General features: G+C 46.1%; 2 protein-coding genes across 2 annotated transcripts in view; both read right to left on the bottom strand.

The window, feature by feature from the left end:
- The window catches only part of SHISA4 (shisa family member 4), a 477,761-nt gene that overhangs the window by 130,417 nt on the left and 321,254 nt on the right, over window positions 1-26,090 (bottom strand). The gene's annotated exons all lie outside the window — the stretch shown is intronic.
- The window catches only part of IPO9 (importin 9), a 137,775-nt gene continuing 111,954 nt past the window's right edge, over window positions 270-26,090 (bottom strand). Inside the window, exons 17-24 of the mRNA XM_082244847.1 lie at window positions 22,794-22,922; window positions 22,371-22,646; window positions 22,125-22,291; window positions 21,703-21,836; window positions 18,294-18,422; window positions 3,066-3,158; window positions 2,718-2,794; window positions 270-1,384 (exon numbers count right to left, since the gene is read on the bottom strand). Coding sequence (XP_082100973.1) covers window positions 1,274-1,384; window positions 2,718-2,794; window positions 3,066-3,158; window positions 18,294-18,422; window positions 21,703-21,836; window positions 22,125-22,291; window positions 22,371-22,646; window positions 22,794-22,922 — 1,116 coding nt within the window. The 3' untranslated portion in view covers window positions 270-1,273. The remainder of the gene's footprint in view (window positions 1,385-2,717; window positions 2,795-3,065; window positions 3,159-18,293; window positions 18,423-21,702; window positions 21,837-22,124; window positions 22,292-22,370; window positions 22,647-22,793; window positions 22,923-26,090) is intronic.

Here is a 26,090-nt window from a genome sequence, read left to right as displayed (position 1 = left end):
ACATACATATACACACACATTTTTTGGTTCAGTCACTAAACCTAGAGTGTAGAGCACAGCATTGATTTGGCATTCGTTTCAAAGGGAAGAGGCATTTGAATGTAACGACTTTGAGCCATGACTCTTTCTGAAAGCTGTTAGCTCAGACAACACAATACCATGTCTTGAAATTCATGCGTTATAAATTCACTTATTTTTATTTTTCTTAATTGACTTCTATTAGAGTCTTTTTGCCAAAAATAAGAAAAAAAAACTCCACACTAGAGGTCTTCAAAATTGTCCATGTTAGAAGTGAAAGTTCGAGTTAGAGTTGAGGCTTGGATATTTCATTATTAGTAGGACCTCCTAATGGTTCCTTCATTCATTTTGATTGTACGTTTTTATTAACCTGATGATTTGAAAGTTTTCCACAGCAGATCTGACCAGATAATCCTCAGGAATGTGTTTTCCCAGCAGTGATGGTGTAGGCCGAAACTCAAATCAATGTCTAAGCATGGTCTTACATTAACTCTGACTAAACGTTCTCGCAAATACTCTTCATAATATTGGATGCAGTGGTGAATAGATTTGTACCTGCAAAAACATCCTAATAGCACAAATGCACGTTCCTCAGCAGGTTTCAAGATGAGGTTTACATGCCTCTCCTTTACACCAAGATATCTATCTATATGCCCCTTCAGGCATTATGTTTAAATTAGCAGCACTAGAATACTACAGCTACAGTTGGATAATTCTGCTAGTTGTGCTTTCCCAGTCTTGCCTCCTGAAGGAATAAGACAAGGACACAGCAGTATAGTGCAGAGGTTGACTTGGCCCTGAACAATTGTGCATACCTACTCTCTGCATCATTATACAAGGCACCGTGTTTTTAAGGTCTGAATATGGAAGGGGTGTGGAAAGTGGGATATCACCCACACAAATTAGAATACTAATATACTAAAACCAAGACAGCTAAATGCTGAGGACTGAAGCTTTTAGGGGTTCGGAATAAAATCAGTTTAGATTACACGGCAGAATGTGTAACAGCTTTTCAAAAGGCAGTCATCCCCGTCATGCTGCGTACCACTCACTATATGCCAACAAGATCAATTATTGATGAATGGCAATGGAGTGAAATTATGCCCCAAGTAAGGTCAATGCAAAACAGATCTTGTCAAACATCACTGGGGTCAGTGTCAAAAAATATAACCAGCAAGTCCTTTCAAGTCCTAGGTTAAACCTGTTGCTGGGCTGCAACTTCACAGAATGAATTATCTCCATTATTCCAGTATCCTCATATGCCAATTGATTGAAGGATTCGACGTTCGTTGGCATTTAAATGTTCAGAGAATGCGGAAAAACATGGCTGTTGGGCAAACTGCTGCAGAAACTCTGTCAGATACGTCTATAGAATAAAGAAAAACTCAATGAGTCAGCTGTGTAATAAAGAGCTATTCACTTTAACCCAAAGGGAGATCAAGGTTTCATAACTACTGTAGATACTGACTACAATTTTTTTAGGTTGCAGCAGTGCTATTAAATAGGCCTCACACAAACTTAAACCCGATCTCGGGAATAAGAATATATTGTCTAAATACAAGTGGATTTTTGTACTGAATGTGTACTCATTTGAATCTTTATGTACTTCCAATTCTGTGCAGTAATTCAGTGCCGATTCAGCCTGTAGTGGGAGGCCTGATAGATGCCTTCCACAGCTCTGCTTTCTGCACTAGCTATGTGCAGCACAGTGATGTCACTGCTGCTTTTACAAGGTAATATATGGGCTTGAAACGGCATTTGGTACACACAAAGATTTATATCTTTTGAGGCTATTATGGAACATGTAACCCCCCCCCACCTTTTTTTTTTTTTAACCCTCAATATGATCAGGATTACTCTTTCATGTCACAGGTCACCTGTCCTATGCCAAAGCCCTGCACTTTGCTGCAATACTATATAGGCAGAAGACAGCCACTGACATTAACCATTCTTCCTTTTAGGCCGTTGATTTACAGAACAGTGCAGCTACAGGGGACCTGTATTAAAAGCCATCAATAGAGGCTGTACTGGACTGGGTCCAGGATATATTTCAATCACAAACACTATCTTTTTGAACTAGATTATTGCTTTTTATTTTTCTAGTTCTGTATTGTGTAATAAAAACTTGACAGTGTATGCATTTTAATTTTTTATTCATCGAACACAGTACAAGTTCCCATTTAACTCTATAAATGCTGTGATGAGTTACTGCTGATGTTTTAGCAAAGAACAGTAGTACATCAGCAGAAATGTTCTAATCTAGTTGGCAGTCTTCTTCTAGCCATTATGCTATGGTTGTCTGAGAATAATGCACTAGGCTGGTGCGCCCTTCTTTTGTGTTTATGTTTAGTGTTTTGTCGACCACCCCGGTTGTAGAGGGCAGCAAGGTTTAACCATTTGTGGATGCCAAGTGCGAGTCCCGGGACAGAGGCAGTCTGAGAATCAGGTTCTGAGCGCAGGAGCAAGGTGCTAAGCATCGCATTTTTCTTTTTGCTATGGTTGTCTGACTGTGCCAAAACTGTACATAATGTGCAGTACTGTGTAGGGCCACCCTAAACAAATTATGCCCAGTGTAAGCAACATGGGGATAATGATAGTGAAAACAGTTAATTTCTAAAATAAATAAAAAAAAAAAAAAACACACAAACCTCAGATATTTTCCCAGGCCAATTTCTATAAATCCATCTGCATAGTTTTACCTGTAAATCTATTTGGTACAATGGGTCTTTGAGAACATCAGGGTCATCTTCCTCATCTTCTTCATAATAATCATCATCTGTCAAAAAAATAAAAAAATATGTGGTAAGAAGCTGCATTCAAGGAGTTTGTCCCTAAATGCATTTTGTGGTTTACAAATATTGGAAGAAATACAATAGTAATATTTATTCACTATCTAAATTCTTTTTCTTTAGCATTTTATCAGCACACATACAGGTTACTTTTGCCACAATCAAAAGGCAATTTATGATGTTTTACTAAGTCAGAATACATTAAGTGGCTCTACATGGCTTTACTCTGGAAACAATTTACAGAACGAATGGCGTTACCATATTTATTGCTGGATATAATATCGGATAACAGTTGTCCTGCCAAACCTTCATCCTCATCGTCGTCATCTTCCCACATATCATTTGCATCATCTGAAATCAACAGACATGAAATAAATCACACACTTTTGTCACTACGCTTGTTTAATGCCAGAGAAAAGTTTGTATTGTAAACCAAAGCATCCAAAATTTTACATGTTCAGTGCATATAAAAAAAAAAAAAAAAAAAATCACAGCAGCAGATGCAAAAAAAACACACATTCTTTAACTACTAATTCACACATCCAATGTTTTACGATCTATTTACACCAGAATACGGTGCCGGGAAACCTGTTTTCCGTGCGCATTTCCTGCCCTGCGTTAAAAACACTGCAGTTACGATCTGCAGTGGGAGATAATATTAAGTAAAGGACACCCGGCTGCACAGAATGTACCCCGCTAGATCAACTCTTTGTCCCAAATGTCTGACCACGGAGGGCACCTACTTCCACAGTTTTGGACATGCCTGCGGGTGGCAGCGTATTGGGGGGCAGTGTTTGATACTCTTAATACTCGTTTGCAATTGTCGGTCTCCTGCTCCCCGGGGTTGGCTCTCCTGGGCATTCCAGACACGGTCAAGCGCTCTAAATATGCTACAATGTTGATTTCGCTCCTACTCTACTTCTACGATGCAAAGAAGGAAGTTATCCTTCGCTGAGTCTTTTAGATTCCAGGAGACTGAAAACACACACAAAAAAAAAAAAAAAACCCTGTAAGACAAAGGCATAATAAGCTAGTATGCATCGCATACTAGCTCATTATGAAATACTTACCTTAGAATGAAGCCCCCGCAGTGCCGCCTGCTCAGCAGAGACACGGCCGACATGTTCGGCTGTCCTGCTTCCTGGTTTGCATCCTCTGGTCATCTGATTGACCGGAGGCGCGATGACATCACTCCTGCGCATGAGCGTGGAAGCCGCCATTCATGGCACAGGGCTCTGTTCCCTCAGAGCGCATGCGCCGATGATGTCATCAGCTGCATTAAAAGTATCTCCTAAACGGTGCAAGTTTAGGAGATATTTACAGTACCTATAGGAAAGCCTTAATAAAGGCTTACCTATAGGTACAAGTTATAAGAGGGTTTACAACCTCTTTAAAGAATATGTAAACCCAATATTTCTTTTCAATAGTTTTTTATTGAAAATTTTTCAGAGTACAAAACTAAGTAACAAAGACATTAAACAGTGGTGCATCAATCCCAATAGTCTGCCATAATAAATCCCAAAATTTCATATTCCTGATATTTGCCCGCTTTACCATGTAATTGTATGAAAAATGTATCCTGTTCTCTTTGAATTGCTTCCTTTCTGTGAAATCCCTGGTGTTCCTGACAGTCCTTCTGCTTTCCTAATAAAAACTGACCACACTAAGCATGAGAGCACACCTTGATCAGTTCTCTAGCTATGCTTGGAACTCAGCCTGGTCTCCTCCAATGATCAGACTGCTGTTTCTCCTCCCCCCAGCTGAAAACAGAGGGTATGTGATGACTTCTAAAACAAAAAAAAGAATTTATATATATATATTTTTTTTTTTTATATATCTATAGACAACTGTTTTGTTTTTAATTTCTATTTTAAACTGAATGGGTTGTTTTACAAGGTGATTGTTTACAATCACTTTAAGAGAACAAAATTCATTGTTTTTTGGGGGCCAAACTAGGCAATGTTTTGGCAATTTTGTATGGCAAATATTTCCTTTGATGCCAGAATAAATTCATTTTTTTTAATTCTTTGAGTTTTTAGAAGTACATACAGATGGAGCACTTCCATTAGGCAGGTACATAGCAAGCATTACAAAGATCACAAAAAATAGAATTTTTGTAAGAACTTACCGCAAAATTCTTTTCTCTGAGTCCTCTGACAGTCGCCGCCCGATGGTATTAGCCTTCACTAATGGGTAATTGTGCACTCTCCAGGAGCAGGCTAGGCAGATAATTATCAGGTTAATACAAAAAAACGTTTGTACCTCAGCACGCCACTAGGGGGCCATCCCACAACCATTACCAACAACCCAATCTGATATTACTTCAGTTTCGTAGCAAGCAGTACCGAAAGGCAACAACCCCCAGATATAAAAACCAGAGGGGTGGGGGCAGCGACTGTCAGAGGACTCCGAGAAAAGAATTTTACGGTAAGTTCTTACAAAAATTCTATTTTCTCTTACGTCCTCTGACAGTCGCCGCCCAATGGTATTAGCCTTCACTAATGGGACGTCCCAAAGCAGTGCAGGTATGAGGGGTGGGAAAGCAACGCAACCAGATAAGAAGGTAACGCAAATAACCGGGCCAGTAACAACCTGAGCCCACAGAAAAAACTGGAACAAACCCAGAAAAAAAACCCCCAACAAGGAAAGACATTAAAATTAATGTCCCCTCAAACAACTGCCGCACTCAAAACTTTGCGGCCAAAGGAAGCATCCGAAGATGCCAAAACGTCAAGTTTGTAAAACTTTGTGAAAGTGTGCACGGACGACCATGTCGCCGCCTTGTACACCTGAGCCACAGACGTTGGATGGCGAAAAGCCCAAGAGGCACTAACAGCTCTCGTAGAATGAGCTTTCACCGGGAAAGGAGGAACCTGACCCTTGATAGAATAGGCCTGAACAATCGTCTGTCTGATACATTTAGAAATGGTCGCCGCGGAGGCGGGCGATCCCTTCCGAGATCCCTCAGGAAGAACAAATAGAGAGTCAGACTGCCGAATCGACTCCGTGACGGACAGGTAGACCTTGACCGCCCGGACCACATCCAGAGAATGCAAGACAAACTCCTTAGGATGCTTGGGCAGTGCGCACAGCGAATGCAAAACGATATCCTCATTAAGGTAGAATGTAGAAAACCACCTTGGGAAGAAAAGATTGACTGGAAAAGATTAACTCGGTCGCAGAACCACCTTATCTCTATAAGGTACCAGATAAGGAGAACGGCAGAACAAGGCCGCCAATTCAGACACTCTGCGAGCCGACGAAATGGCCACCCGAAAGGCCACATTATGCGACAACACAGACAGAGGAATCTCTCTGATGTTCTCGAAAGGAGATGTTTGTAACACCGACAAAACCAGAATCAGATCCCAGGGAGGCAAAGGAGCCCTCCTCGGGGGAGCCAAGTGCCGCATCCCTTAAATAAAGGTGCGGATCAAAGAATGCGACGCCAACGGTTGCTGAAAAAAAAGATGGCCAAGGCCGACAACTGACCCTTGACCGTAGTCAGCGCCAGACGCTGATCAACTCCTTACTGTAGGAAGGCCAAGACTTTCGTCACGGAGAAGGAACGAGGAAGACCATTTTCCTCGCACCAAACGATATACGCGTTCCAGGTGCCGTGATAAATCGTCCTGGAAGCGGCTTAGCGAGGCTTTAACAAGGTAGGGATGACCGCCTGCGGAAGGCCTCTATCCCTCAGGACCTGGCTTTCAACAGCCATGATGTTTAAGCCAGCGACTGCAAAGCAGGATGGAAGATCGGTTCCCGAGACAGAAGATCGTCTCGCAGCGGAAGCCGACAGGGAGGATCGACGACCAGCCGTACGATGTTCGCGTACCAAGACCGTCGAGGCTAGTCCAGGGCCACTAGAATTACTGACAACTGTTCCGACGCCACCCTGCGAAGGAACCTGGAAAGCAGTTGAATCCGAGGAAAGGCATAGACCAGCCGGTAGCGGTGCCAAGGCACCACCAACGCGTCCGTGGCGTCCACCAGAGGATCACAAGTTCAGGCCACAAACCATTCCACCTTTTGGTGAGACGGGACGCAAACAGATCTACGTCCAGGGTCCCCCACCGGGCGCACAGAAGGTGAAACGCCTCCGGATGCAGGGACCATTCCCCCTGATCCAAGGTCTGGCGACTCAGATAGTCCGCCTGCCAGTTTTCCACACCCAAAATGTGAACAGCCGATATCGCCGATACATGCAATTCGGCCCAAGACAGGATCTCGGCCACTTCCATGGCTGCCCGGGCACTCTTCGTGCCCCCCTGGTGATTTATGTATGCCACGGTTGCGTCATTGTCTGCCTGTACCCGGACCGGACACCACTAAAGCTGAGATGACCACCAGAATAGGCAAAGCTTTATCGCCCTGAGCACCAGGACATTGATCGGCAGCCGACCAGGTCCGCTGGGCACAGAGTGTGCCCAGAACTCCTCTCCAGCCCGACAGGCTGGCATCTGTGGTGAGAATCGTCCACAACAGAGGCCGGAAAGACTGGCCCTGTGTCAGACGGCGACTGGAGCCACCACAAGAGATCCAACCTCACTAGGCAACTCACGGAAATTCTCCTTTCCAAGGACTGAGGTGTCCTGTCCCACCTGTCCAGGATCTCTGCTTGCAGAGTCCTGGTGTGAAATTGAGCAAATGGAACTGCTTTGAAGGCCAAGACCATCAGGCCCAGAATTCGCATGCAGGTCCGCAAAGAGGAGAGAGCGCCGAGTTTGTCCTTCGGAAGGCAGACCCGAGACTGAGCAGAATCCAGAACCATCCCCAGATGCTGAAGACAATTTGAGGCAGTCAGTGCTGACTTCTGAAAATTGATGGTCCACCTGAATTCCTGGAGTGTCTGAACCGTCACTGCCAGATCGCTCGACAAGTTCACCCATGAGTTCAACCTGAACAAGAGGTCGTCTAGGTAACTGAGGACTGCAATGCCCCGCAAAAACTCAGTAAAGCTAGAACCGGAGCCAACACCCTGGTGAAGACCCTGGGAGCCGAAGCAAGGCCGAAAGGCAACGCCACGAACTGATAGTGCTGCCCAGCCTCCGCAAAGCGGAAATACCTCTGATGACCCTCGAAAATCGGGGTTTGTAGATACGCATCCTACAAGTCTATTGAAGCCAGGAAGTCCCCGGAGCTCAACGATGCTACCACCGACCGGATGGATTCCATCCTGAACTTCTGCACTCGCACACAGCGGTTCAGAGATTTTAAGTCCAGAATCGGACGTACCTTGCCCTACTTCCTGGGCACTGTGAATAGGTTGGAGTAAAAACCGCAAAAACGTTCCCGTGAGGGAACGGGTACAATGACTCCTTGGGCAGGCAGATTGTGCACTGCCCCCCATGAGATCCCTGAGACTATCGGGAGACAGCTGGAGATTAGACGGGAAGAACCTGTCTGCGGGGCAAGATCGGAATTCGATCTTGTACCCTGAACGAATCCGTTCCGGAACCCACCTGTCCTGAATGCCGGACAACCAGAGTTCCTGAAAACAACGCAGACGTCCCCTCACCACACCAACGGGTGAGGGCGTCCCTTCAGGCAGAGGTGGACCGGGCGCCGAGCCAGACTGTCTGGCTTTTGGCTTACCCGTCCATGGTTTCTTCTGGCCACCCGGGGGTCGGAAGGGTTTACACTTCTCTTGCATCCCGAAGGCACGAAAGGAAGTACGTTGGGTCTAGAAGGAGGGTCCCCGCCGCGCGCGGGGGGACTTATTCTCGGTGATCTGGGGCAACAGAATACTCTTACCTCCTGTGAGCCTATTAATCAACTCGTCCAGAGTTTCCCCAAAAAGACGACCCCCCTCATAGGGAATCTTACACACCGTCCTTTTGGACGCGTGGCCAGCCGACCAGCTCCTCAACCAGATAATGCGGCGGCTCACGATCCCCACCGCTGACAACCGTGCGACCAAGGGAGCTTCGTCCAAAGCCGCGTTGCACAGATACATCCCAGTTTGGATGAGCTGATCAACCATTGCAAGGACAGTCGGCGAAGCAGACTCTGCCACCAGGGTGCTGTGAAGCCCCTTGCCCCATACCGTGAGCGCCGGGGAGGCCAGCACAGAGGCAAAAACAGGTTTCAACAGGGAACCCGCCACCATATAAATGTGACGGGAGAGTGCCTCCACCCGTCTATCCGCCGGATCCCGGAAGACCGGGGAATCGTCCACTGGCATCAAGGTGGACTTATTCAGCCGAGACACAGTGTGATCCACTTTTGGGAATACAGTCAAACGTTTTTCTACCGCCTCCGCGAAAGGATATCGGGCGGAAAGGCGCTTAGGCACTACCATGTGCTTAATACGCCGCCACAGGCCATTCATAATCTTGTGAAATTCCTCAGAGCAGGTATAAGCCTGACCAGACTTCTGGGGTCAGTCGAACCCGAAAGCAGACTGCTTACGTGACCGAGATGGCTCATCTTCAAGAACAAGAGCTTCTTTAATGGCGCTAATGGTAGCGTCCCCTGTAGCACGTACCCGCGCTACCGAGGGGGAAAGACTCCTTCCTCCTTCTCATCCCGCTCAGAAGGGGGGGACAGGGAAGAGTGTTCTGACATCAGCAGATGCACCTGGGACGCCAAAGTCGCAAGGGCAGCAGATAAGGAGGCCATGGAAGAGGATTCAGGTGTACCTGAAGCCCCCACCAGGTCTGCAGGGAATTTGTTTTTCTGGGAGTCCATTTTGCCTTAAAATTATAAAAAGGGATGCTGGCCCTTTAAAATCGGCAAATCGGCGATTCTGCGGACCCCCCCCCCCCCCCCGCACTAACAGATGAGGCCCCTTGTGAAAACACTCTAGCAAAAAACAGAATTCGATATGGCCTGATAATGGCCGAGATATGAGCAAAAATCCCCAGCCTGTCACATATTTTTTTACACAGGAGAAAGAGGAAGTGACCTCACATCGCTAGAGGCCAGCCCTCGGGCCAAGAGAAAAAGGTGTCTATTGAAAGCCTATGACAAAAGTCACAGGGAAAATGGCCGCTGCCCTTACTAGGCATGTCGCCCACATCCAAGATGGCGCCCGACCCAGGATTCTGAGCAGAAAACCCACATGGCTGATGTTTCACACAGAGCTGAGAATCTGCATACCACTAAAGTGGCGGCCGCTCCAAACGGCTGCAAAATAAATGCACCAAACACATTTCTGGCTATTAGCAGGGACCCCAGGGAGACCCCCACATCATACCCATACAGCGCCCCCAACAGGGGCAGGGAGGGGTGAACCCCAACCCGGCCAGAAGAGGGATCCTACAGAAACCGTCCGCCCCGCTATCCCCAGGAGTGGGCCCACAACTCCCCCAAAAAAACCCAGGGACAAGGGGGTTTAGTACTCACCAGTCCAGCAGTGGGCACCGCTCAAAAAACGGGAGACCTCCCACCCTAAGTGGGGGTGCCATCAGTCATGGAAGGACGCTGGCAACACGTGGGCGATCCGGGTTGAGACATCCTCTGCCAAGCGCAGCTTAGCCGGCTTGTCCCCATCTGGAGGGGCACTGTCGTTGCAAGGCCTGGGCATACCAGTAACCTGCGACGCTCGTTGGCAGGCTGGGACTCCATAAGGATCTATATTACCCAGTCCGAGGACCAGCTCTGCAGTCACTCGTAGTCCTCCAGGAAAGGAATCCCTGACTAACTAGTGATAGTAAGTGAAAATAAAATATAGTGTGGACGGAAAAAACAAAAATTCAGAAAAAAAATATAGGAGAAAGCCAAGACGCTAGGTCTCTGCAGGAAAAGATAAGCTCTGCTCCTGACGCTAGGCAGAATGAAACTGGAGTAATATCAGATTGGGTTGTTGGTAATGGTTGTGGGATGTCCCCCTAGTGGCGTGCAGAGGTACAAAAGTTTATTTGTAGTAACCTGATAATTATCTGCCTAGCCTGCTCCTGCAGAGTGCACCATTACCCATTAGTGAAGGCCAATACCATCGGGCGGCGACTGTCAGAGGACGTAAGAGAAATGTGATTTTTGACTTACCGTAAAATCTATTTCTCTGATGTTCATTGACGGACACAGCTTCAAATTTTCATAACCGTTGGGTTATACTGCTCCTACAGGAGTAGGACACTAGGCAGGAAAAAGTCTGGCTACGCCCATGAGCAGTCCGAGAGGTATACTCCCTCTCTCTACTATAGGCACTCAGTTTAGTTACAGCAGTGTCAGAAGAATTACAACTGCACAGAGGGGTGGGTGCTGTGTCAGTCAATGAACATTAGAGAAATGGATGTTAAGGTAAATCAAAAATCCCATTTTCTTTTGTTCATTGATGGACACAGCTTCAGATCTTAAACACTGCTTTGGGACATCCCAACAATTATAAAGCATGAAGGGTGGGAACAGCAAAAAAAAAATAAATCCCGAGGCTAAACAGTAGCCAACCAGGCAACCAGAGCTCAACCAAAACAACTGGAGCCCACTTGAAAAAACAAAACAATACACCCTCGAAGAGGATGAAGTCCTCTCAACCGCAGCCTGCAAAACCTTGCAGCCAAAAGAAGCATCCGCAGATGCCAACACATCCACTTTATAAAACTTTGGGAAAATGTGCACCGACGACCAAGTGGCTGCCTTGCAAACCTGCGTTACGGACACCTAATGACAGAAAGCCCAGGAGGCACTAAGCACCTGAGTAGAGTGCGCCCAAACAGGGAAAGGAGGAACCTGACCCTTGATGGAATAGGCCTGAATCATTGTCTGTCTGATCCATCTGGAAATGGTCGCAGAGGAAGTAGACAACCCTTTACAAGGCCCATCCGTGAGCAAAAAGAGTCTGACTTCCTGAAAGACTCTGTAGCTGCCAGAGTACACCCTAATTGCCCGGACCACATCCACGGCATGCAAGGCAATTTCCTTCAGATGTTTAGGCCTGGGACACAGGGAAGGCCACACAGTGTCTTCATTCAAATGAAAATCAGAGACAACCTTTGGAAGGAACGATGGGCAGGGGCGAAGAGCCAGCTTATCCCTGTGAATCACCAGGTAAGGTGAACGACAGAATAACACAGTGATAGCCACCAAAAAGTCTACCTTCTGGGACAGCGTAAGCAGGGAAATCTCCCGAAGATTCTCAAACAGGGGCTTCTGGAGCACCGAATTGAGGTCCCAAGGCTGCAACGAAGCCCGCACTGGAAGAACCAAATGTCAAGACACCCTGAACAACAGTACATACCAGGGAGTGAGTGGCCAAAGATGACTGTCAAAGTAGACACCTGGCCCCTTGATGGTACTCCAGGCCAATTTCTGTTAAATTCCCAGTTGAAGGAATGTCAATATCTGAGCCACCGAGAAGGAGTGCGGATGCACCCCAAGAGACTTACAACACACAATGTATGCCTTCCACGTACGAGGATAGATCCTCCTAAAAGTAGATTTCCTAGCTTTTAGCAGTTCAGGATTCACTGACTCAGATAAACCTCTATCCTTCAGCACCTGGGGTTCAACATCCAAGCGGTCAAAGACAGCGACTGTAAGCAAGATGAAAGATCAGTCCTTGGGACAGAAGATCCTCCCTGAGTGGAAGCTTCCAAGGAACGTCGGTGACGAGCTGCACCAGATCGGCATACCAAGCCCGGCAAGCCACTAAGAGGACCGGAATCCCTTCTGCCTCGATCCTGCGTAGAAGTCTTGGCAGAAGCTTGAGAGGAGGGAAGGGGTAAAATCAAATGATACTAGCCCCCAGCGTGTGTGGCATCCGCCAGAGTATCCCTTGACCAAGCCACAAACCTCTGTACCTTTCTATTGAGCCGAGACGCCAACAGATCCACCTCGGGTATGCCCCACTGGAGACACAACTGATGAAATACCTCTGGATGAAGGGACCACTCCCCTTGGTGCAACGTCTGCCGACTGAGGTAATCCGCCTGCCAATTTTCCACCCCATGAATGTGCCCCCTTGGTGATTGACATATGCCACGTCTTAAAGATGATCCGTCCAATGGTCCAGACACAGTCTGATTGCTCGGAGTTCCAAGACATTGATCGGTAGTCTGGACTCTTCCAGCGTCCAGATCCCTGAGCAAAATGCTGGCATCCGTGGTGACCACTGTCCAATACAAGGGAAGGAAGGATTTGCCCAGCTGAAGCGCCAGAAAACAAAGCCCCCATATTTGGGACTCCTTCATTCCCCGACTCGGCTGGATCCGATTGTCTAGAGACTGCGAAATCTTGTCCCATTTGGTCAGAATCTCTTTTCAGGGACCTCGTATGGAACTGTGCAAACGAAACCGCCTCGAAGGTAGACACCATCAGGCCCAGCACCCGCATGCAAGTCCGTAGGGATGACCATCTGTTGGACAGCAGGGGACGAATTGCGGTCTTCAATTTTTGGAGTTGGTCCAGAGGAAGGAGCACTCTGGCTAAAGCAGAGCCTAGAGTCAGGCCCAGATAGTCCAGCTTTGTGGACGGAACCAGGGTAGACTTCTGAAAATTCAGAATCCAACAAACTCCCGCAGAGTTCGTATTGTGATCTCCAGGTTTTCCACCAGAGCAGAAGGAGATCGCCCAAGTAGCCCAGTACTGCGATTCCCTGGGGCTAACACTTTTGTGAAGATCCGAGGAGCAGAGGCGAGACCAAAGGGTAACGCCACAAACTGATAATGCTCCTCTCTCACGGCAAAGCGAAGGAAGCGCTGGTGACTGGCACATATTGAAATGTGAAGGTGAGCATCCTTGATGTTGACAAGAGGCAAGGAAATCCCCCTGATGCAGGGATGCCACCACCGTGCAAATGGACTCCATTCTGAACTTCTGCACCCGCACAAAGCAGTTTAGCGCCTTGATGTCAAGGAATGGAGGCACTTTGCCTTCCTTCCTCTGAACTTTAAACCGTTTCGAGCAAAAACCCCGAAAACGTTCTGAAGTCGGAAACGGGACAATCACCCCTTGATGTTAACAGGTCTTCTACCTCCTCAAATAGACCTTGTAAGTGGTCCGGGGACAGGCGCAAGTTGGAAGGAAGTCGAGGGGTTGGGACACAAGAGCGAAACTTGATCTTGTAGCCGGACTGAACGACTTAGTGGAACCACTTGTCCTGCAGGAAAGTCCACGGGTCCGGAAACCAGCGAAGACGTGCCCCCACTTATGCTAAAGAAGCCTTGTCCGCAGGTCTGGAGAAGCCCACTCTCGGCTTGCCAAACCAGATTAGTTTAGATCCTCCAGAGGAGGCCCAAAAGGCTTTGAGCCCTTATCAGTCGACCCTGAGGGATGAAAAAACATCTTGAGCCAAAAAGGAAGGCCCACGTCTCAGATGAGGTTCCTTGCCCTTAGTAGCCTGCATAAGAAAGGTACTCCTCCCCCCTGTGAGACCTTTAATTATGTCATCCAGGGTAGCTCCAAACAGGCGATGTCCTTGAAAGAGAAGATCAGTCAAGGCCTTTTTAGAAGTCTGGTCCACAGAACAGCATTTGAGCCAAAAGACCACTGCCAAAACAGAGCCGTGCCACTAGGGGAGCCGCATTCAAAGAGGCATCACAGAAACTGCAGCCCCTGGACCAGCTGGTCAGCCAGCTCAGCAAAGACAGGGGGGAGCTATTCTCCCTCCAGGTCACGGCGTAAAAGCTTAGCCCACTCGGTCAGAGTTTGCGACACCAGGGCAATGGGGCCTCACTGCCGAACCAGCCAGAGTGTACATATTGCGGGCCACAGCCTCCGTCTTCCTGCCAGCTGGATCCTTAAAGACCGGGAACTCTTTAACCAGAATCATGGTTGCCTTGTTCAATTTGGAAACCGGAGGGTCCATCACCGGGACTCCTCATAGGGGCAAAGTCTAGTAAGGCGCTTAGGGACCCCACAGGCGCTTTGGTCGTCCCCACTCTTTAGCGACAATTCTGTCAAAATAGGCGGGGAAAGGAAGCACCTTTGCCGCTCTGGGTGACTTGTGAGTGCCAATAGGGAACCTGTGCCTTCGTCGCAGCTGCATCCTCCATCTTCAAGGTCTCCCGCACAGATACAATAAGTGCTTCCACCAACGCCTTTTCATGCGCGGTTGCAGACCTGAAGAAATCATCCTCACCATCAGAGGATTCTGGTCGCTGGGTTGCAGACGAAGCAGGACGACCCACATCCGTGGTGGCCGAATCAGATTCAGGATCTAATGGGACAGATGAGGCAAGGAAAGGCGAAGGGTGCTTTTTGCTAGCCTGTCGCCCAAAGACCACCTCCACCTACGACACAAAGGACTCCAGGGCCACCGCCAGTGCATCGATGGATGGTTGGAACCCGGAGGGCCCCGCAGCCTCAGAGAGGGGATCAGGTGGGGAGATGTGCTCCAAAGACTCCATGATTTACCAGGGAGACCCCACAAAAAGTGTAGAACACTGCAAGGGACAACCCGCACCGGTCATCAGGCACAAGCACCAAGCGATCTTTAGCAGAGAGGAGAGAATCCCACCAGACTCACCACCCAGCAGAAACAGGCACCTGCAACCAACAGAATAATCTGAACTCCGTGCGCCCCATTTAGGAAGTGAAAGGAACCAGGGGTCAGCACCAGGGGATGAGGAGGGGCTCCCACCACCGAAATCGCCACCCACAGGGCTCCACTGTCATGGCTATTTTCAATGGCAAACCACTGGAAAATGGCCACCGGACTACACAAACATGGTCGCCGTGTACAGAAACACAGGCTACAACAAAATGGGGGCCCCACGAGGCTTACAGGGACCCAGGAAGGAACCCAGGCCTCAAGGACAGACCCAGGCAGAATGGGGGGGCCCTGGTAAGAGCCCCCACCAAGTACAACGCCCCCTACATATGTGCAGGGGGGAGTGGGGTGGGGTCCACTGAAAAAAAGGGGGGCACCTGACGGGAAGTAGATGAACCCGGGGGTCCGACCGTCCTAAGGGTCAGCCCACATCCACCCCAAAACCCTCCAGGGGTAGAGGGGGGACAGCTACTTACCATATCAGGAACGAGGTAGGCAACGCTCCAGACAAAACCCCTCTTGCAGGCCAGCCCCTGTCCGGTGGGGCTATGACGTGGCCGACCTAGCGTGGAGCCGAGGTCTGCATACTCTTGCTGGCCAGACTGGGGCGATTACTGGATCTGGATTATCCAGCTCGTCGCCCAGTCCGGCAGTTGATTGTAGATCTCACAGGAAAAATCCAGGGGAAAGAATTGCCAGTACCAAAGATCCCAGCAAGGAACTAGGTCCTTACTCCTAACTAGGCAGAAAAAAAAACAGTGCCTATAGCAGAGAGAGGGAGTATATCCCCTGGGACTGCCCATGGGCGTGCCCAGAATTTTTTTCTGCCTAGTGTCCTACTCCTGTAGGGGGCAGTAAAACCCAACGGTTATGAAGATTTGAAGCTGTGTCCGTCAATGAACGAGAGAGAAATCCAAAACAGCATATTAATTCAGTAGAGTATCCAATTCAGCTGTCAAGCTAAACCTGGAGCACATCTAAAGCCATACTGAATGATATACTGAAACCAATCAGATCTCCTGAGGGGCTTGCTCAAAAGACCTGCTAACTAGAAAAAATGCATGAAGTTAAAAAGCCTTGAGCTTTTAAAAGCACTTTAAGGTCAACAGTGTCTCATAAAAGAGTACCCAACCAAGCTCCCCACATCTTTTCAAACGCGTTCAGACAACCCCTCTTTGGTAGGTTATCTTCTCTAAGCAAGGCTTATCAAATTAACCTCTTGGATCCACTGGGAGGTGAAGAGGAGAGCCATTGTGTAGCAATTAGCTTCCAGAGTTAAATATAATAACCTGCTAAAGGCGATAGGCAGAAAACCATTCTTATCAGGGATCTCTAGCCAGCCTAAAATGAGCTTCGTGGGGTCCAAGTTAATAAGAGTATCAAACGACAAATGTATGCAGTCTACAATATTGTGCCAGTATCTAAACAACTTGGGGCAACACCAGAGCATAGCTAGGGAATATAAATTAAATTACCAGTGTCGCAAAGGCATCTGTGGCATAAAGTGAACCTCTTTGGCTGAATGAGTTTAACAATAGACCAGGGTTTCCCAACCAGGGTGCTGCAACGATTTATTCATAAATTGCAGGCAGTTGACGGGGTAGATCATGTTCCCTTTTACCCGACACTTGTATCATGATATGATCTCCCCTGCACACAGAGCAGTGCAAGGAAACAAGTGTGTGTGCTGTTCCCCACAGGCCCCTCCTGTCCATCCCAGGTGCCTTGTATATGACATCACATGGGATGGACAAGAGGACAACTGGTGGGAACAGCGTGTCAGAACGGGCCTATCAACACTCAGCTATTGTAACGTAGACCAGTGTCACAACCTTTTTTCAGTTACCCTTTGAAATACACAATCTTGAGGCACCCCAAATGTAAAAAAACAAAATCAATAGTTTTACATATCAAAGCAGCATCTACAAACATGGGCCACCCAACATTAGAGGTGATTTGTTTCTCTATCTTTGCAAACTGATACTAACTGGTATTTTAGTGTAGCTGTGAACTGTGCCCAAGGCTGTAATGCTGCAGAATAAAAACCTGTGGCTTTATGTAACAAAAAGGCAGCCTTGATTCACTCGCTGGCTTGCTGACACTTTTTGGGCAGTTTGTGACCATTTTTAGGCATTTTGCCAAGGCACCCTGGTTTAAAAAGGCTGATGTAGACTGCTGTCCCCTGTACCCCGCGCACTCGGGTTATCTCAAGATTAACCGAGAATTGAGCATCTGTGCAGAGAAAGAGCAAGCATAAAAGTTCACATTAAAAAAGGTAAGTTTTAATGTTTAATGCTAAAATATACGGTTATAATCAACCTGCTCGCTGATAACAATGTTCTGTGAGTTGTGAATCCAAAATATTTTAGGGGTTCCCCAAGCTCTCAAACTTTTTGCCAAGGGACCCTCTGAGGCAAAAAGGTTGAGAAACCCTGCAATAATAAAAAATGTTAAACTGTATTTATATAATGACTATTGTAGATTATTGGCATGTGTCACTTTCCATGAAAGTGTCTGCATTTGACAGCAGCTCCTGTTGTGTAATATAAAAAGGAAGTAATAGCAGCAGGGGAAAAGAAGTTAGAAGTAATATGTCCTAGAAACTTTGAAGATTTTTTTTAAGGATGTATCTTACATCTAAAATCCTCTAGTGATTAAACGTGGCATGTATAGTAAAAGGCCCCCTTATGCAGACATCTAGAAACACCGAGACCCCTTCTATGTACTGCTATCTTGGATGGGATGTCCGCAGCACCTAGCGCATGATCATAGCTGTCACTCACTCTGCTGTGTCTTAGGCAATGAGGAGGGGAGTCCTGGATGGCTGAGACAGATGTGGACATCACTGGATCGATAGTGGGCTCGGGGTAAGCATTACGGGGGGCTGCTGCATACAGGTGTTTTTTTTTTTTTACCTTAATGCATAGAATGCATTAGGATTAAAAAACCTTCTGACTTTACAATCCCCCAGAAATTGTGGCCTGAGTTGATGTTTATCATTTGTCTTTTCAAAGCAAAAAGTAATGAAAATTCTCCCAGAGCAGTCTTACCTCCATTACCCTGGGCCCACTCCTCTTCAGTCTGCCTTGTAGCATTAGCTTCAATGACACTTGACAGCTCATTAATTATCAGTTTATAGATCTTAATCAGTAGGGGTATGGTTGTAAAACGTTGAGGATCTATGAAAAATACATATCAAAATGTAATGCACACCATAACAAAGAATGTATAGCACAAATGCCTGATTTGATGATCTATTAAATAAAGTCACATTAGCCAGAGACATTTACAATGAAAACAACAATGATGGATAACATGTCTATATGGCAAAGAAAAGGATTTGCAGGACTAAAGGGTGGAAGAAATTTTTTTTTTTTTAAAAAAGCGTAGCGGTCACCCTTCACACTGACAAGGTTATGAAAGAGTTTATCACACTGCATGACAGCAATGTAACTATTTGCATAATATTAAAGCCTGACTTTATGTTTATTGTCCCTTTAACTAGTATGTTTAGGGCCAAAAAACTATGCATTGCATTACCAGATGCACTTGCACTTCCAGTTTCACTCCGGGAACAAAACAGCTGACAAGCTGTTCACAGGAAGCTTTGTATTCTATGAATGAAGGCAAAGTTTCTGCCGATTTGCTCAGGTGGACGGATAACGTCACAACTGCCACCTCAGCCAAAAGAGGAAGCTTTGCATTAATTCATAGAATACAAAGCTGCCCATCAATGGCTGAGCTGTGCTTAGCCCTATTTTTTTGTTCCAGGAGAGAGATGAGAAGTTCTCCTCTCATTGCCCAAAACACAGAGCTGTACTGGTAATTAGCTGAGGTTACATATTGTTAATACAACTTGTACAGCAAGCGCACCTGTGTTAGTGTGGTAAATAGTAAGTTTGGCACAAACAAATTAAAAGGAACGTTAAATATGGAGTTAGGCTATAAATGGCTAGGTGCCTGTGTACATGTGTAGCCTGAAGTGGTCTAAAAATATAACTATAAATAAAGCTCATACGTCGTCATAGTCTTTTTTTATTCTGTATCCCTGTTGATTCTGATTTATTCCTACAAAAGGGCTTTAAAAAGGTAAAACAACATTTCACAATTTCTCTATTGTAAATCATAGGATGCTTCTTGTATCTATTACAACAGGGATGTTATAAAGCACTGAACATTAGGGGAGGGCAACACAGCAACAGGCTTCAAAAACAAAAACCAGAATGGGTTAGAACCTCAAACAGCAGTCTGCAAGCTCCTGAAACCAAAGGCTGTGTCCAATGAGGCTTGAAGATCTACCTGGCAGAGCTTAGTAAAAGTATGAACTGAGGACCAGGTAGCAGCCTTACAAATATTAGCCACAGAGGTGGTCCACATCCAGCATTCCCCACATCCAGCAGAGCATCTCAAACACCTCTCAGTGAAGGCCGCACTCCCCCCATCCCCCCCCCAAAATTCAGCTGCTGACGGCTGGGAATAGTCCAACGTTAAATAACAAAAAAATAAATAAAAGCCAATGCATTTCTGAGGTCAAAGTAACTCCCTCTTCATTAGGGCTTTCGTTAAAATAAGGACCTTCGATGGACTTAAAATAGAGCTTTCCTGTGTAAAACTGTGCAGGGAATCCAATTGCTATATCGGGAGAGTTACTGTCCAGTGGTATTTGCATGAGCAACAAAAGGATTGGCCATGTAGTCCAAATATTGGAGTTGGAGGCAAGGCTAGATTTTAGAGGGTCAGGATCCACCTGAATATTTCCAGAGTCGGTACTGTGCAACGAACATTGGGCTCTAGGACTGGAACAGACTGCTACCTGAGCAGCAGATCGTCCAAGTATTCAATTAAAGAAATACCCAGGGTGTGCAGGAGACCCATGCCTTGAGCAAACACATTGCTGAATACCCTGGGATCAGTGGAGCCTGGGAGCCCAGCAGCAGGCTGCGATAGTATCAATCCTTCACAGAAACCTCTGGTGAGGCTGGAAAATTGGCGTATGCAGATACGTACCCTGAATTTCCACTGACACCAGGAAGTCCCTCTTATGCAGGGAGGTCGCTGCTTAATGGACAAATTCTATCTAGAATTTTTGCACTCAAAAGGAACTTATTGAGTCCTTTCAGATCTAGAATTGGACAAACATTGCTGTTCGACTTGAGGACCAGGAAGAGTAGAATCCATGAAACTTCTCTCCCTCTAGAACCAGTGCGGTTAATCCTAATGACAGCAGACATTTGAGTGCATAAAGCGTAAAGGGGGATACCTGAAATAGGTTTGCAACCCCAAGCCACTACACTGTGAACCCAATTATCCACAATCTCCCTTGACGAAATTTCAACAGAGTAAATCGCACCTACACAAACGAGCGGAGGCAACCCTGTGAAGAGGACTTGTCTCGGGTTTGGAGGTTTCTAAAGTCTATTTCTTCTTGCGCAACTGGGAGTTGGGCTTGGGGCCCGAGACCTGTAACCAATGATAGAAATGCTTTTTGGAAGTAGAAGAAAGTGTAGGCTTCTACTCTGTAGACTTGCCCTTTTCTTGGGCAGCAACAAGGTACTTTTACCCAGTGTTATCTTTTGGATGTAGTCATCTAAGGCAGGGCCAAACAAATGTTCCCCTTGAAAGGGTAAATATTCAACCTGCTTCTTACAAGGTCACTTTAGCCATAGCGTTTTGCCCAAAAACAATGAGAATGCTTCCGAACAGAGCCTTTAGGAGTGCTCTGAGAAGTTAAGTGGGCAGGGGAAATCATCCAGATACCAACTGGACTTGGTGGCCCTAGGTTTAGAGCCTATCTGACATCAGTACAGCCCAGACCTTGAGTGCCCTTACACACTCCAACAGCTGCAACCACTGGTTTGCAAGGCTGCTACGACTAGCCAATAAAGCTTCCAGGTGCTGGTCTATAGCATCCTTTAAGACCTATACTTGATCCACAGGAACCGTTGGGAACTTGTTGAGATGGGAAACTGCTGGCTGGCATAATCTATTTTTTTTTAAACTCCCTTTCCACAGGCTATTGTTGAGCAAACTTTTTTGGTGAAATGATTACCATCACAGGTTGAGCACAGTCCGCATACAACTTATCAGTTAAGTGAGGATATACTAGGATGTTAGGGGGTTCTGAGGCAGCACTACATTCCCATCCTGATAACTTTAGGAGTAGTTGTCTCCAGAAGCTCATGCCCATACCAATTCAAGGAATCCACAAAAGCCTTTCAAGGCTGTGCTGAGCTGGGAGGAATTATGCCTAGCCACTGATTCCTGCCTTTTTTTGCCAGTAGAAGGAACGCCTCCATAGATACAGTACAGGCATTGTTGACACCCTAGGACAGGAAGTGTGTTAATGGCAGCATCACCAGGTGAAGTTTAAAGGAAAAATGCCTGACTAAAGAAATATATAGTCACCACATCAAAGGACTCAAAAGCCACAGTTTTGGTTTATAAATGGTAAGAACATACTTCTGGATGTTTTAGATCTGGTGCGGATTCCTTCTTCTATATCAAATATTTCATCTCCCTTTACTTTAATATCCTGTAGTCTCTTGTCATCCATTGTAATGCCATACTGGAGAATCTTGCACAAAGCCACTGCACTATGAGGGCAAGAAAGGCACATTATGGAGAGAACACAAACTACAAATCACAGACATCTGTAGGTAACCTGCTTAAAAGATAATTACACCTCCCAACAGTAGTAATTGGAAAACCCTATCAAAAAAGAGCTGATGATCAATAGTAGCTATAGGTCATATTTAACCCACTGAAATTTTAAAAGCTGAAAACAAAATTTCCTAAAATAAAGTGTCAAAACAGATTGTTTATAGATGCAGGTTATAGATGAACAAAATCACAATTCAGATATAAAACAAAATCTTGCTCACCTGACTTTGCCTTCATATTGCCCATAGAACAAATGTTGTCGACTCATCCATTCTGTCATTACAAATTCTAGAGCTGGTTTACCAGTTGGGCCAGGCAGACTGCAAAGGAACTCAAGCAAAGGCTCCAGTTGAGAGTTTGCTAGATGTGCAAACACCATAATTAAAGACTAAAAAGAAAAAAGTAGTCACTTCCCAGAAGTACATACAATGGCTATAGAGTAATGATAAAGATCTGTTTTACATTACCTGCATGACACTAAGCGTCTCTGCTTGCTGCATCTTGCTGAGGATAGCTCGCAAAATTTGGTCCAGATTTTCTCCCAGTTCACGTCCAGCCTTAGAAATTAGGGTAGAGACAAGGCGCCCTACAAATGCTGCAGTAAATTCAGATGTGCGAGGATCCAGTAGCTGGCTAACTACTTGCATAACATACCAAAGACCACTATGGCCCTGCTCATCCTGCCATTGTGCAATCTGCTCCAATGCAACAGAAACGTAGGCTCGAAGACATTCGCCACCATTCTGAAACAAGAAAATGCAATAAATCCTAGGTTTCAACACCATATCACAGCCAATGATACTTATGTAATTATAGCCATTTCACCCCACAGCCTCCAAACACTATATATTGGTCTCAAGAAATGCGAACCTCAACATTAAAAGGAGTACCTGCATGGTGGTATTGTCATCTGTACGTAGGGTACACTGGGCAACTGCAGGAAATGCCTGGCAGATGAGAAGCTCTGAAAGAGGTGGCTTTGTGTTCCTCACAACTGTAGTCAAAATATCAATTGAAGTCTGCAGAAGAAATTATAACAAAACAATGAGACAATGTAGGTCTTTGTAAAAAAATCCACATTTGTTACAGTTTTCATATATAATAATGTAAATCTAGTAATTTAAATCAGTAACAAACAAAATAACCTTCGAGAATTGCTTTATAACAGGTCAGTTACATTTGCTTCTAACGTCAAGTGAGTGGTGGGCCTTTCTGCGCTGCCCTTTATCACAATCGAAATTTACCTGAAAAGCTATAATATTTTTATATTATTTAATTCAATGTGTTTGAAACAAATTGAATGGTCTATGATTGAAGTAGAAGTCCACCCTAACACCAACATTTCTAAATCTACAAGCATCCACTATCTAAGACTAACCTATTTAGCCCTGTAAAGGAGAAAAATCAATATACATACCTTTTTTTGAAGCCACTTCAGCCCGGTCTCCAGCGGCGGAAGCTGGAGTCTTCCGCCGCTGGAGACCGGAGACAATGGCTGGAAAATTAATGGGAAGTAATGTCACCCATAGAGTTACTATGGGGCTTCCATAGCTGCCTCTTCTGAACCCGCCTCCACAGTGAAGCCACAGTTGACAGCTGACCGCGGGACAGGACCAGAGTGGCTTCAAAAAAGGTATGTAAAGCGATTTCTTCTTTACAGGGCTAGTTAGGTTAGTCTTAGATTGTGGATGCAAGTAGATTTAGAGATTTTAGTGTTAGGGTGGACTTCTACTTTAACCAGTTTTGGACCGGAAGGATTTTATCCCTTAATGACCAGGCAATTTTTTGCGATTCGGGACTGTGCTATTTTAACGGATGATTGCGCGGTAGTATGGCACTGTACCGAAACAAAATAGGATGTCCTTTTTCTTCCCACAAATAGAGCTCTCTTTTGGTGGTATTTGATCACCTGTGTGATTTTTATGTTTTGCACTATAAAAAAAAGGAGTGGCAATTCTGAAAAAGCAAAACACAAAAAAACAATATTTTTCATTCTGCCATATAACCTTCCCAAAAAAAAATTCGAAAATCAACATTTTTCACACTTTTAGGCCAATTTATACTCCGTTACATATTTTTGGTTAAAAAAAAAAAAAAAAAAAAATAAAAAAAAAAATCGCAATAAACGTATTTTGATTGGTTTGCGCAAAAGTTATGTTTACAAACTAGGGGAAAGATTTATGTAATTTTTATTTATTTATTTTTTTACTAGTAATGGTGCCAATCTGTGATTCTTAGCAGGACTGCGACTTTGCGCCGGACAGATCAGACCCCTGACATTTCTGACACTTTTGGGGGGACCAGTGACATTACTACAGTAATCTGTGCTAAAAATATGCACTGTTACAGTGATAATGACATTGGCTGGGAAGGGGTTAACAGTGGTGATCAAAGGGTTAAGTGTGAGCCTAGGGGAGTGTTTTCTAACTGTGGGGGGGGGGGGGGGGGGGGCTTGTGAAATGACCACAGAGACCGGTGATCTCCCCAGCACTATGCGCGCGATTGACATAGGGCTACGTCGGTTCACTACTTAGGAGTAGGACAACTAAGCGGAAAAGTTAAAGCTTGACTACACCCCTAGGGTAGCCCCAGAGGATCTCAGTTTCAGAAGCAGTATCAGAAGAATACATAACCCAACTCCACAGAGGGGTGGGTGATGTGTCTGTCAATGAACATCAGAGAAAAGGATATTACGGTAAGACAAAAATCCAGTTTTCTCTTTTGTTCATTGACAGACATAGCTTCACATTTTCATTAACTGTTGCAACGTCCCAAAGCAGTGTCATCATGAGGGGTGGGAAACCGCAAAAAACAGAATTCCCAAAAAAGGCTAAACCTAGCTAACCAGGTAACCAAGAAACAACTGGAGCTCACCTACCAGGAAATAAAACATGCCCTCAGGAGGCCGTAGCCTCTGCAACAGCGGTCTGCAAAACTTTGCGGCCAAAAGCAGCATCTGCAGATGCCAGGACATCCACCTTGTAAACCTTTGTAAATGTGTGCACAGACAACCAGGTGGCCGCCTTGCAAACCTGGACCACTGACACCTGAAGGCCCAGGAGACACTAAGCGCCCTCGTAGAATGCGCCTTAACAGGGAAAGGAGGAACCTGACCCTTAATGGAATAGGCCTGCACCACCTGCCCCTTACGAGAACCACCAGAACAAATAAGGAATCCGATTTGTGAATCGACTCAGTCGCTGCCAGGTACACCCTGATGGCTCGAACCACATCCAGGGAATGTAAGGCAATCTCTTTTGGATGTTTTGGCTTAGGACACAGTAGGTCCTCATTCAAGTGGAAATCCGACATGAACTTAGGAAGGAACAACTGATAGTGACGGAGAACCACTTTGTCCCTGTGAACAACCAAGTAAGGTGACCGACAGGACAACTTAGACCGTTCTGAAACCCTGCGTGCAGAAGTAATAGCCACCAAGAAGGCCACCTTCTGTGATAGAGTCAGTAGAGGGAATATCCCCAATATTTTCAAATGAGGTTTTTGAAGAACCGAAAGCACCAGATTAAGATCCCACGGAGGTACCGGGGACCTTACCGGAGGAGCCAAACGGCGAACCCCCTGCATGAAGGTGTGCACTAAGGAATTTGTGGCAATGGGAGAAAAAATTTGCCAAGGCTGAAATCTGGCCCTTCATGGTACCCAGGGAAAAACACTGATCTACACCACTTTGTAGAAACTCCAGCAGCTACGATACCGAAAGGGAACAGTGGGAAACCCTTCGAGACTCACACCTGCCAATTTTCCACCCCTGGAATGTGCACAGCAGGGAGGACTGGAACATATTTTGCCCACCTTAGAATATCAGCTACTTCTTTGGCTGCAAGGGCACTCTTTGTGCCCCCTTGATGATTGACATATGCCACAGCTGTGGCTTTGTCCGATTGAACCCTTACCGGACATCCCTGTAGACGATCCGTCCACTGTGACAGGCAAAGCCTGATCGCGCAAATTTCCAGGATGTTGATTGGCAGACTGGACTTCTCCTGAGCCCAAACACCCTCGGCCGTCTGTGGAGATCACCGTCCAGTACAGGGGAAGAAAAGATTTTCCCTGCCGAAGCGCCAGGGAGCGGAGCCACCACAACAAGGCGCTCCTCATACTCCGGTTCAAGCAGATCAGACTGTCCAGGGATCAAGGATTCTTGTCCCATTTGGCAAGAATCTCCC

The sequence above is a fragment of the Pelophylax lessonae genome (genome assembly GCF_965119305.1).
Source record: "Pelophylax lessonae genome assembly, chromosome: 2".
Lineage (NCBI taxonomy): Eukaryota > Metazoa > Chordata > Amphibia > Anura > Ranidae > Pelophylax > Pelophylax lessonae.
The sequence above is the reverse complement of the archived record's forward strand: the minus strand, read 5'-3'. Positions and strand labels throughout refer to the sequence as shown.